The 13,126-nt window shown below is 32.2% G+C and overlaps 1 protein-coding gene across 1 annotated transcript; it reads left to right on the plus strand.

The window, feature by feature from the left end:
* The first annotated feature begins 3,367 nt into the window (after positions 1-3,367).
* LOC132717137 (perlucin-like protein) lies at positions 3,368-9,882 on the plus strand. The gene is made up of 4 exons (XM_060700546.1): positions 3,368-3,635; positions 7,869-7,954; positions 8,803-8,893; positions 9,589-9,882. The coding sequence occupies exons 1-4, from the start codon at positions 3,461-3,463 to the stop codon at positions 9,828-9,830; spliced, it is 594 nt and encodes a 197-aa protein (XP_060556529.1). The 5' UTR covers positions 3,368-3,460; the 3' UTR covers positions 9,831-9,882.
* Positions 9,883-13,126: the final 3,244 nt, after the last annotated feature.

The following is a 13,126-nucleotide window of genomic DNA, read 5'->3' on the forward strand; positions in this document are numbered from 1 at the left end:
CAATTTCAGCTGGTTTCCCGTTCAATCATGCACTTATAAATGTAAGCAGAAAACCACCTAACCGGAACAGGTTTTCCAAATGAAATGGCGCTGCAAGCCAATAAATCGGAGACAATGGTCATTGGTGTACAGTCAGTAAAAACAGTAAAAGCCTACTGTAACCTGCCAGTTATAATCAAAGTTACAGAGGTACAGCCAGCTGTCACGTACCTGTAGTATCTATGTTAATTAGGTCTTGATAATTTGTCAGTATATAACTGTTAATTGTTGGCTGGACATTCATTTTTAAAGAAAAGCTGAAAAATTAACAATAAGATAGTCACACTTTATGAAACATATAGTTTGTTATTTTAGCTTTGATCTTAATTTCAATAAAATATTCAAGTATTACGGTAGTATTTCTAACGGAAAAGTACACAAAATAACATCAACGGTACGTTTTGGGAGGAAACATATTTGTTGGAATAAAATAACCGACAAAAATAATGGAAAGACTGGCTAGCAATTCTAGAATCATCTTTATTAAACTTCATATACGCCAAAACGCACCTGCAAATTATAATTTTAGCTAGGGCCCGAGGGCATGGCCCAGATCCCATTATTGAAAATGTTGCCTACATTTAAAAATTTAAAACAAAATTCTATGTATTTCAAGTATTATAACACATTAATTGTATATAAGTACACAGAAGACATTCGCATTAGGAGCACACTTTATCAATTAAATTAAACGATTTATGCCAAAAGTTTTAGAGTGCATGACAGAGAACGGAAAATAAACAAATACGCGGAAGTCACTTTACGCGTATCTGCTAGCCGCTAAACGCATGGTTGAAATCTCTTAAAAATGTTGAAGGCCTTATGTACAGGAGAGTATTCATATATTACTTAAATATTGAAAAATAAATGAAAAACAACAACAGCAATGGGCCGATTAATTCACAAAGTCGGGGCTGTATGACCAGCTACGGCAATTGGTGAAAAAATTCCTACAATCCCATAGAGGAGTTATAATTAGGAGAATAAGCTGTATCTATTACAAATATATATGGCACATGTAAAACAAAGTGCCAGCATTTCGATGAGAAAGATCAAAGCACAGAAACCTTGACATGAAAATATTATCGTTTGCACAGGCAAAAGAACATTTCTCTAAGATTACATATAAAAAATTGAAGGACCGCAATTCTTCTATTTAAATTATTTCAAATCACAACACCTTGATCGATCGGCATTTGCAACATGCCAAATGATGACAAATGAGTAACTCTGTTCAGTTTTTGGCGAACTATTTTGAAATATGTAAAAGTTGCACATGAAATCATTTATTTATTTATATACTAGTATTACGTTGAAAAACATATTATTCAAAGCTAAATAAATACGCAAATAAACTTAGCTAAACTATGACAGCATTTATAATCATTTTAAATGCAACATTTTATTCAGAAACTTGTAAAAGTAATGTGTTTGTTCTATAGCTTTTAATGGCAAAAAGTATACATATATAGATAGATAATATGGACGTGATATTACATAGAATACTGTTGCCATTTACATGTATTTTTTTTCAAGTTATTTTTTTTTTCAAATTGAATTGAAATCTTGTTCTTTGTTAAGAAATAAAAGCTGTATCTTTTGGGTTGATGAAAATTATTAATGTTATGTAATGTTATGTAATGTTGTATGTTATATTTGATATCATATATATTTGGGTATTAAAAGCTTAAGCGCCAAAATAAATGATTTAAACAATGAATTTGATACTTGTGTTTTGTTATAATTTCTTAGACAATTATATCATAAGGGAAGTTCTCTTTAATCTAATGGCAAATACTATACAATATTCCAATGCATCATTGACAAGTTGTCATATAAAGGTCAGCTTTTAATGTGAAATAGCCGTACGTATCTTAAATTAGGTTGGATCTGTATTTTCCCATTGCGACTATTACGCGTAAGCGTATAAAAAGTATTAAATCATCCCATGGCAAAAACTACTGTTTATAGAAACTTGACATAGAGTACATTGTTGTCAGTGCAAGATTCGAATTTACCGGCAAATCAAAAACTAAACCGTAGGTAGACTCTTGACACATATAAAATTGTGGTCAATGAAGGGTCTGCATTTATTCTCATGGCAAAAAAAATTGTCATGATGCTAAAGTATTTCCAATTGGATATAATTTTTACAATTAAGCAAAGTTATGCTGGCACTTCCTTTCTCCAAAAACAGATCCTTCATTTTTCCCAAATCATTTTATAGGTACACAAAGAATATTGTTGTCATTAAAAGTTTATATTTTATCCCATGGCAAAAACTGTACCATATATTAATACTAAATATTGGTTGTGAACTATACCATGGCAAATTTTAAACCATATGTAGAACCGCATAACAACCTTATGTTAAATCTTGTGAAGAAAGTCTTGCCAGGTCTATTTTCCTATTTTCCCCAAATGAGTTGTGTCAAAAGTATTAAATCCTACCATAGCAAAAAAAATCTACAATGTTTATAGAAACTTTGCATAAAAAAATTGTTGTCAGTGGAAGAATTTGAATTATCTGGTCACATCAAAACTAAACAGTGTGTAGACTCTTGACACATGTAAAATTGTGGTCAATAAAGGTTATGTACTAGTTTCCATGGCAAAGACTAAATCAATTTGGGTTTGATAAACAACAAGGTCTTGTCCTTAAGAATGTTCTGTTATAATATGAAGTTGATCCCTTCAATAATAGCAAAGTTACAGCCAGTTACAACTAAAACAATGAAAATTTCAATAATTTGACCTTCAAAGTCAAGGTCATTAATAAGTGAAGGTCAAGGTCTGTCTGGTTATTTTTAAGGGTTATCCTTGAAGATTATTATGTTCAAGTTTAAAATGTTTATCGAGTTAGCGATTATGCTATGGCAAAAAGTATTAAATGCATACAGAAACTTGACAAAGAAGAGATTTTTCGGATTATTTTAAGCTACAGTTTTATCCCATGGCAAAATAACAACAACAAAAATACAAACAAATTAAACGCACACGCACGCACGCGCGCGCACGCACGCACGCACACACACACACACACACAAATTAATAAATAATAATAATAATATTGATAATAATAATAAAAGCGCGGATCGATGAATTATCAACAACTTATCAATAATACATGTCTTCCTCGCAATTTTTCCTTATTTTTTCAAAATAATGCTAGACTCAACAATTTTGTGTAAATTTGTTTACATGTATCTGATGCATTGTTTTTTTTTTAACTTTCCATTGCTAAACAATTAACATGCGCTTCCTGTTTGGAGGGTGATGTCAAGTGTTTCACTAAGCTCTGCAGATCTTTTTAAGTTGTGCACATTTAATAAAGCGTCATTTAGACGCTGATTTTCATTAGTCTTGTACGTTTTATACCTAACATTTTACTTGTCTGGTATATTTTGTTTATCGTGTGAAAATGCAATATCTCACTTCATTTTCTTTAATTATGGGTATCGTTGGTGCTTTGATAGTAAGGAGTGATTGCCAATGTAGCTGCACTGATATAGAAGTTATTAAACATCTTCTACAAGAAATGTTCGAAATAAAACAAGAAGTATACAAATTACGTTCAGAAACAGACTCAATCAAAGGTAACACTTTTTTATTATTTACATCCGATTTTCAGGACTATGGCGTTTATAAAGATTAATTACTGAATGTTTGGCTGTTTGGAATTACTTACCAAGTTAATCAATTCATTATTATGGTAACATTTGCATTATAGTTATAATAATAAGTATAATAATAATAATATATCCACGTAATAATAATAACTTGAGAAAGAAAAAGTTAATCAAATAACTAGACAATATTTTTACATGTATTATTATAATTATTATTATTATTATTAATGAAATTATACTGTTTAAAACAAATAAAACAAAATAAGAATTGAATCTGTCGTGCGACAAACTTTGAAAAATGAGAAAGCTAAAAGATTGAAATTTTTCAATACTATGAAAACCCAAATTGAAAAAGTGGATGAAAAAGTCCAAACAAAAACGAAATCAATGCTGAAAATTAAGATTAACAGTGATGTGACAGATGTAAAGGAAATTGTAAATAATAATAATAATAATATTACTGCCATTGTTTCACTGAAACCTAAGGTTGCAAATGAACTAGAAAAGGTAGAAAAGTCCAATATGGCTTTTTTAGAGCTGCAAGGCCAACTTCAAGAATATCTTGAAATTTCGGACAGGCGATTCAGTATTGTTCAAAAACAGTGTAAGTTATAACGGCAATGAGTATATAATTATTGCTGTTACAGTTTATGATTGTGATGATGATAATTGCGACAATGTAGATCATGACAGCGTAGAAAAAAATATGACGATTAATCTCATCATCATTATCATCATCATGGCGGCGACGACGACGATGGTGATGATGCTAAATTATTATTATATATTTAATGAGCAGAATTTTAATGCGGACAATAAAGTAAATTTCAAACAAATTTAAAGAACATAACATATTTTTTATTTGATTTTTAATTTTTTTTATACTTAGTCCATCTACAAAGTAATCATTAAATAGTTCATAAAACAATGTTATAAAGCATAAATAATTATTTAAAAAAAACAATGTGATTTGAAAATTAACATATAATTATCATTAAAAAACGTATTTATCATATCAAAACACTATATTGTCTGCGTTTCTTGCAAGTACTGTATACTCTCTATCGTCTGCATTTTACCATAATGTTCTATACTGTTAATAAAAGAATTAGATGTCTGCAAAATTTATTTTCACTATAAATCTATACTGTCTGCGTTTCTCGCAAGTACTATATACTCTATATCGTCTGCATTTCACTATATATCTATATTGTCTGCATTTCTCGCAAGTACTATATACTCTATATTGTCTGCATTTTGCTATATGTTCTATTCTGTTAATAAAACAAATACATGTCTGCAAAATTCATTTTCACTATATATCTATATTGTCTGCGTTTCTCGCAAGTACTATATACTCTATATCGTCTGCATTTTGCTATATGTTCTATACTGTTAATAAAAGAAATACATGTCTGCAAAATATATTTTCACTATATATCTATATTGTCTGCGTTTCTCGCAAGTACTATATACTCTATATTGTCTGCATTTTGCTATATGTTCTAAACTGTTAATAAAAGAAATACAAGTCTAGTGCTATAAGTGCGTAAATGCATTTTTGCAAGTTTCGGGAAATTGAAAAAAACTGTCTGCAGACTTTGATCCGTTTTCAATCATGATAGAATTTGGGACACACTTAGAACAACTAATATCGACTTTTTAAAAACATTTTTCAAATTTAAATAACCCATCACCTTAATAACATTCACGAAATCCGTTTTGTGCCCTTTTAATATTAACATTTTTGTGCATCGGCCAAAAATTCTAAAAAGACGTAACTAGCAGTTTCGCTCTTTAAAATTGTTACTCGGACTTGGCTAAATAGGGCGTAACTACCATATATGCCCTTTTAGATTTTAGTGTTTTCATTAATTTTTCAATACAATTATACAATTGGTTGTATCTATAACAATAATTAATTGTAATAAGTGACCGTTTTTAAACTATCTTTAGTCTTTAAACCTATGACATTGTATGTGAAGGTTACATGACAGATAAATAAAACACTTTTTGATTTTTAAATGTTACATAATTATTATACATTCTCTGTGTGGAAAACCGACAAAGTAATGCTACATATCAAGTAATTCAGGTCGTAGCCCATTGAAACTATTTATATAAAAGGTCGTACTTCAAGTTGGATTAAAATCCTACTTATGATTAAAGAAGAGATATTTCTAAAGAACTTGTGGTTAACGACGGACAACAGACATATTCCTATCACAGACAAAAGCACTAAAAGGTCAAGCACGGAACATTATAACCACTTAATGTACAATGATGCACATACCACAGCTAATACAAAACATAAAGGCAACTTTGATACAAATTTTAACTGTTTAGTTTATACACATTTATTTTAGTTCGGTTGTGTTGGAAGTTGTAAGCTTATCTTAACACACTCGATTTTGCTCCCATGGAAACAATACCTTGGCCCAAACGGGGTTTGAACCGTCGAACATTTGGTTCTAGTTACAGTCGCCTGATTGACGGATTGAAACAAGTTGAAAATATTTTTGAAAACTAAAATATATATTTTCAGACAAAATACACAAAATAAATCTTTTTTTCTATATTGAGGCATGAATGAATGATCATATATAAGATACACATGAAATATAATCATCGAATCATGTATTCATGTATACATATTGTACTCAGGAATGTGAATTACTTTCATAAAAACTGCCAAATACAAGCTTAAAAGCACTTGAAACTTTGAAAGAATACACTATTAATACTACTAACAGATTCAAATTTTATTGTAATTAACAATCAACCTTAGATCAACGGCATTATGACCAGGCAATGTCAACCGTATTTAACATTAAAGTTTCTGAACTCTATGTTACAATACCATAGTCTATTCCCGTCACACAGTGTTGTCCAATGATCCAATGTACATTTACCTTCGCTGTTATTTTAATAAGTTTAATTAACAGTTTTCCCATGAAGAAATTATTAATATTACCTATTATGTAATCTGGGTCTTTTCGACCCTTTTCCAAGCTTGACATGCACGGTGTCTCCTGTCATCTCAGAATGATTTCTAACACAGAAGTGGTGTGGATTTTGTCAGTTTCTAGAGTTTTTACTGCAAAAAGACTCATTGTTGAAAATATCAAGTTTCTTTGTTGCCACATGAAGCTATCGGGGTAGAATATACATTCTTTAACATTACAAAATTTTGAATGTTTATAAAGACAATTTAATGCAATATCGTTGCTTCCTTTTTTGGAAATTTCTCGGTCTATGGGAGGGAACATTCCTCCAACACCTATCTGACTATAGATAGGTACAACTAGAGGCCTTTATATTACGAAACATGCAAAGCGCCTTTTTGAATGCAATATTTCTAGTGATTCAGTTATTCAATCGCATGCAAAGTAATAAAACTTTGATTCAAACGAATTGACAATTCATAGACGATGACTCAGATGATTCTTGTCAGATATAGAATTGCACTTTTCCCGCGGGGAATAGACTTTGGACCACCTTATCTACAATGCGTATCCTTAAAAAGTGTCAAGGCATGTCCCTGACTCGTGACATAAAGTCCTAACGTGCGTAAGTGTGACTATCTGACTATCTTTTTGAACTAACGTATCGAAATCTTAAAAGGGCCTAACTACTACTTAGGCTGTTATAAATTTTGAGAACGGTGTAGTTATGGTGTAGTTACGCCCTTATAAAATTTTCCTTTTGCACTCGATGCACTTACGCCCTACCAATCATTGTTCGATATTGAAGCAGGTGCGCGATGACGTTCTGCTTCGAATGGCGTAAAAACATGAAAAAGGGCGCAAGTAACACTTACGTCCTTCTAGCACCAGACCGTCCAGTCATGTCTGTAAAATTCATTTTCACTATACACGACGATGATGACGATAATGACGATGACGACGATGATGATATTGATGATGATGATGATGATGATGATGATGGTTAGTTAGATGACGGTTGATACAATATTAGAAAACTGTTCAAAGATTTTTTCAAGTTTACTTGCTGCACTATGTCGCCAATCAGATGTGTTAATTTGCTCAGTTACTTTGTAGCCAATTAAATGTGTTAATTTGTTTAGTCACTTTTGTCGTATTTAAGATGTATTAATTTATTCAGTTTATCATTATCAGGTAAAGAAATGAATTAAAAACATGTTCTTTCATTACAAATGTATAATATTATTTCTTTTAGTTTCATGCCCGGACGTTAAATGGAAAAAATATGGAAAAAAGTGTTATCGATTTATCAAAGATCCTAACACATGGTCAGACGCTAAAGTGAGTAGACTTAGTTCAAACACGCATTAATTAAGTTACCTATCTTCAGAAAGATTTATATAAAAATAATAAAAAATATATATATATATATATATATACGGAAGTATCGAAACAAATGTCTGTGCTATTAATATTCATTTATACTTCATATTCAATACTTCACATTAAGCCTGATATGAGGAGGAAATCTTTTACTTAAATTGACCATGAGCTGGACAAGTTATAGTCTGATTTGTAACCTTTTACTCATTCGATGACTCGTATAATTAAACTATTTTTTTATGCCCCCACAAAGTGGGAGCCTATAGCGTTGCACTTGTCCGTACGTCTGTCCGTACGTCCCGAAATCTTGTGAACGCAACTCCTCTTAAACCGGATGGCAGATTTTGCTTAAACTTCCAGGGATGAACAACCTTAATGTGTAGATGGTAGTAAAGGAAGAATTTTCGCTGCGACCAAATTTAACAGAATTATGGCCCTTTGTTGATTTTTTCACGATATACCATATATATGTTGTCGGTGGGGACATCCGTGTCCTTTGGACACAGTTCTAGTTTTACTCTGAATTACTATGATGACCATTCAAATACTGATGATAATGTTGATGATGCTGATAATGATCAATACTTCGATCATGATCATGATGTTGATAATGAGCATAATGATATAAAGACGGCGATATCAACGGCGACCGATGAATATTATCATCATTGACTTATGATGTGATAATAATTATAAATAAGGTGATGATGTTTATGTTGGTGATAATGATGAGATGATGATGATGGTGGTGGCGATCATGGTGATGATGGTGATGATGTAAATATCTAAATATCTTATGTTTTCAGGAGGAATGCAGATTGATCCACGGCGACCTTGTAAGAATAGAAAACAAAGAAGAGAATGATTTTATAGCGGCTAATATCAAGGGAGAGAAATGTATGTACTATGACGATCAAGTTCGTGGTTGAAGTATTATAAATATAGATATGCATGTTTTCAGAAAGATATATTCTTACCCAACACAAGACATTCTTGCATATCAGACTGGCGTTTCCGTGAGTTTTACCAATGCCGGAAATTTCATCTGGCATGGGGGGTTCCAGATGAGTCGCGTGCTGTATAATGGCACGGTTAGGATGACGTCATTTTACCGTTATGAATGAAGTTGTAATTCATACGCTGTTGTAAGAAAGTAGTTACGGTTGTAATGATATAAATTCATTGAAAATAAAGATAAAGAATTTGATATAAAATGGAATATGGTAGAATATGCAAGAAAAAATATCTGACATATGTTTGCGGCTCGGATCGGAATATCCGTCCCTCGGTCACCCGCCCATGGGCGGTAACGAGGCTTGCCGAGTTACCGCCAAATGGGCGGGTCACCTCGGGACGGATATTCCGATCCGAACCGCAAAATATGACAGATATTATTATTATTAGTGACGTGTTTTTGACCAATTATCATCCAATTCAAATTTATATCTAGATGAGATGAAAATGTACTGAATCTATCTAAAGACCATTGTATATACATGTATAACGACAGTCTGAACATCACATGTCTTTGTTCACGTGCTAATATCCGTATGTATTGTCCAAATGGTATAATCAATGGTGTATGTTTTCAGCTCGTTTCTGGATTGGGCTGGATGACACGCAGAAGGAAAATGACTGGCAATGGACGTCATCGGAAGGAACACAAAGTCTTGGAAATTTTTCAAACTGGGCACCTGACGAGCCTAACAATAAAGGGGATGAGGATTGTGGCATAATATATGCACAAAGCAATGCTAAAGTCAAAGGAAAATGGAATGACGAGAAATGCTCGAAAAAGTTTTCATATATTTGTGAAATAGTGAAACTGCTTTGAATTGTGTTCATAAAGTCTGTTCTTTGACAACATATTCAATTGTAAAATAGTATATTGTTTAAGCATGGCTATTTGATATATTGGCTGCTTTAAAAATTACAACTTTATATAACAATATGAAATAATGGCTACACTTCCCTTAATTTGAGCCGCGTCACGACAAAACCAACATAATGGGTTTGCGACCAGCATGGATCCAGACCAGCCTGCGCATCCGCGCAGTCTGATCAGGATCCATGTTGTTCGCTATCAGTTTCTCTACTTGTAATAGGGTTGGTAAGCGAACAGCATGGATCCTGATCAGACTGCGCGGATGCGCAGGCTGGTCTGGATCCATGCTGGTCGCAAACCCATAATGTTGGTTTTGTCGTGACGCGGCTCATTTGTTTATTTATTCGATGATGTGAGATAGACGTAAGTGACAAAATGATGACGGTAATTGACTTCGATTTACATCGCTGTAGGTTCGAGTTATATTAACATATGTTGCAAAGTGGTCCTTGGATGACTTTATAACATTGCTTGCGTGAACGGTGTTAGATCATTAACGAGTTTTTGTCATATATATGTATTATAGCTGCTAAAATAAAATTGAAATGTGTGTGTGTGTGTGTGTGTGTGTGTGTGTCCTTGCGTGCGTGCGTGTGTGTGTGTTAAAACGTCGAAAAGGTCGTGTAAATAGAGTTCATATACAGGTAAATAGCTTTCGGAAATGTAATGGAAATCAAATGGAAGAAATAAAAAAGTACATACTTTCATACATTATGTGAGTTAACTTCACATTATTGCGACAGTCTTCAGTTAGATTGTTAAAATCAGATTGGTGTGTTTTTTTATATTTTAAAGGGCTTAATGCAATAAACATGTGCTTCATTTTAAACAATTAACCCTTACAATGCTAAATGTCTTTAATTGTCATGGACATCTTTCAGTCTGGACAAAACCCTTCATATTTCTAAGGGAAATTTTCAAAATATGTACCGACTGAATAAGGAACGATGTAGATCACGAACTACGGATACGGATATACTAGATCTAGAATTGCATATCAGATATATAGTTTGTCTTTTCATCCCCGTATAACCGAGTTTGTCAGTTCACATTGCATTAACATTTAACAATCCTTATGTAAACAAAGCATTGATAGCAATTCTGTGCTGTTCATTTTACTTTTATTCAATTGGAGTGTACAGACTGGCGGCGTCCATGAAAAGAAGTTTGACTGTATTGAGCGTTTTAAATAAAATATCTGTTTCCAATTGCCATACATTCTCTTTTCACTAACATAGCTAGCTCCTAATATAACAACAAGTTAAATGTTGATGCTGCACATCAAAGACGTCGCCAAATGATGTGAACAGTCACAGCTAATGTACAAAATCAGAATTGAAAATCGTTCTATATTACAGCTGAATATCCGAAGCACTAATTAATTTTTTCTCCATGTTCTTGGTATGTGTCTGAAATTCTGAAATGTTTGTCTGTTGCAACAAAGATTGAAACGTCTGGTCGAAGCAAAATAAATTGGATAACAAGTGAAATTGAAATGATTTGTAAAATTAAAATAAATTCAAGACAATATGTGCCAAGAATATGTCCATTTAAATATTGGTGCGAATTGCATAACATAATGTTCGAATGATTTTGAGGACGAACTGTCTGTTATTTTACAAATAGCGAAAATATGTCTGTAATATCAAATAATAGTTATGAATAAATTGATATACTGTATATATATGATCAATTCTCTGTTACGTATTGTTTACTTATTTATAAAAGATTAAACTACTTGAATAAACAAAATAATCTAGGTATTGGACCACAAAATGTTATAAAAAATCTAGGCAAAAGAGAACAATCGTCGGTCACAGAATCCTTCAAAATAAGCTATTGCAAATATTTGGGATACGTTTTAAAATAAGCGTACTTTTTTCACTAAGTTAATCTGTTTTGTAACTTAAATGTTAATTATTTAAATGAATAACATGCCGCACACGTTTTGCCTGTTTTGCCGCTGTGTCTGTAGCGCCAAAATAAACTCCGTTGCATATTTTAGTGATACCTCTTGTTCCCTGCCCGTCATTAGATTATAGACGGGTCTCAAGATCGGCTATAGACTGGCTCATTGGCACGTTATTTAATAGGTAGATGAAATAAGATAATTATAAAATGTATATGATATTCAATCATGACACTATCACTTCAGTTAAACGTTCATTTTAATCCTTTAAAGCTCTGTGACATGTTGTACATCAGAAAAGCTATTTTTATTGGAAAATTTGAAAACAATTTGATTTTGTTAAAACAAAAAAAAAAGATGCCCAAAATCAAGTCTAATATTTTATCCATTGCTATACGGACAAATGCATATCTACGTGCACGCGCCGTCTAATAAATAGAGGATATTCAAGTTTTTTCTATAAATACATGATTTATTTTCATCGAGTGGTATGAAAATAAATATTTCATGAGTGAAATATGGTAATTTTCATGCCACAAGATGAAATAAATCATGTATTTATAGAAAAAACTTGAAGTTTCTGTTTATTATATACATTTTTCTCTTTTTTTGCGATAAAATGAAAGACTTTCCCTTAAATTTTGTGTACTGGCAGAATTTAAAAGAAAGGATTCCGGCAAGACACCAGTGAAAATACGGAAAATATGTTTCACTGCAGTGAAAAATAAATTTTTGCAGTGAAAATACGGAAAATGAAAATACGCATTTTATTTCATCAATATTTCTCAATATTTCATTTATAAGTATATAATAAATGTTCTTACTAAATCACATAACACTCTTATTTTTTGCCAAGAAGCGTTTTATAAGAATATCGCTTTGATACATTTCAATTTGAAATAATTATGGAAAATGTGCCCATTGTAGACCAATCCACTTTATTGTGCATATAAAGCTAAAATGTACGACCCATGCTTTTAAGGCTTTTGAAAGCAATCACAACGTTTTGGTCCCTATAAAATACTTCGGTAAGGCTGGGTAATCGGAAAGGTATTCGGTTAACAAGTTGCACGCGACTGCACCAAACGACCAGTTGTTTTCTTGTTATGATTCGAAGACATGCTTATCTATTTATTTTCCGGAACGATGTTGTTTACTAGTTCTTTTTCTGTGTGCATAGCAGTACATCACTAAAACCTGTTCCCTTCTACTTAAAATAAACATTCAGTTGCGGTTGTCAACCTCTGAGATTTTCCGACACCATGTTTTAGACGATATGTATGCTGTCATGTTATTTAAAGTTTGTTTGAATTATCAATGGCAGTTACAAAAAAAT

The sequence above is a fragment of the Ruditapes philippinarum genome, unplaced genomic scaffold (genome assembly GCF_026571515.1).
Source record: "Ruditapes philippinarum isolate M1 unplaced genomic scaffold, ASM2657151v2 ctg4496_1_1_1_1, whole genome shotgun sequence".
In the NCBI taxonomy this organism is placed as follows: Eukaryota; Metazoa; Mollusca; class Bivalvia; order Venerida; family Veneridae; genus Ruditapes; species Ruditapes philippinarum.

Excerpts from the sequence above, each read along its gene's own strand:
- LOC132717137 (XM_060700546.1), top strand. The coding sequence starts at position 3,461 with ATGCAATATCTCACTTCATTTTCTTTAATTATGGGTATCGTTGGTGCT. Across the intron at positions 7,955-8,802 it reads ACACATGGTCAGACGCTAAA|GAGGAATGCAGATTGATCCA; the intron begins GTGAGTAGACTT and ends TTATGTTTTCAG. Across the intron at positions 8,894-9,588 it reads TAATATCAAGGGAGAGAAAT|CTCGTTTCTGGATTGGGCTG; the intron begins GTATGTACTATG and ends GTATGTTTTCAG.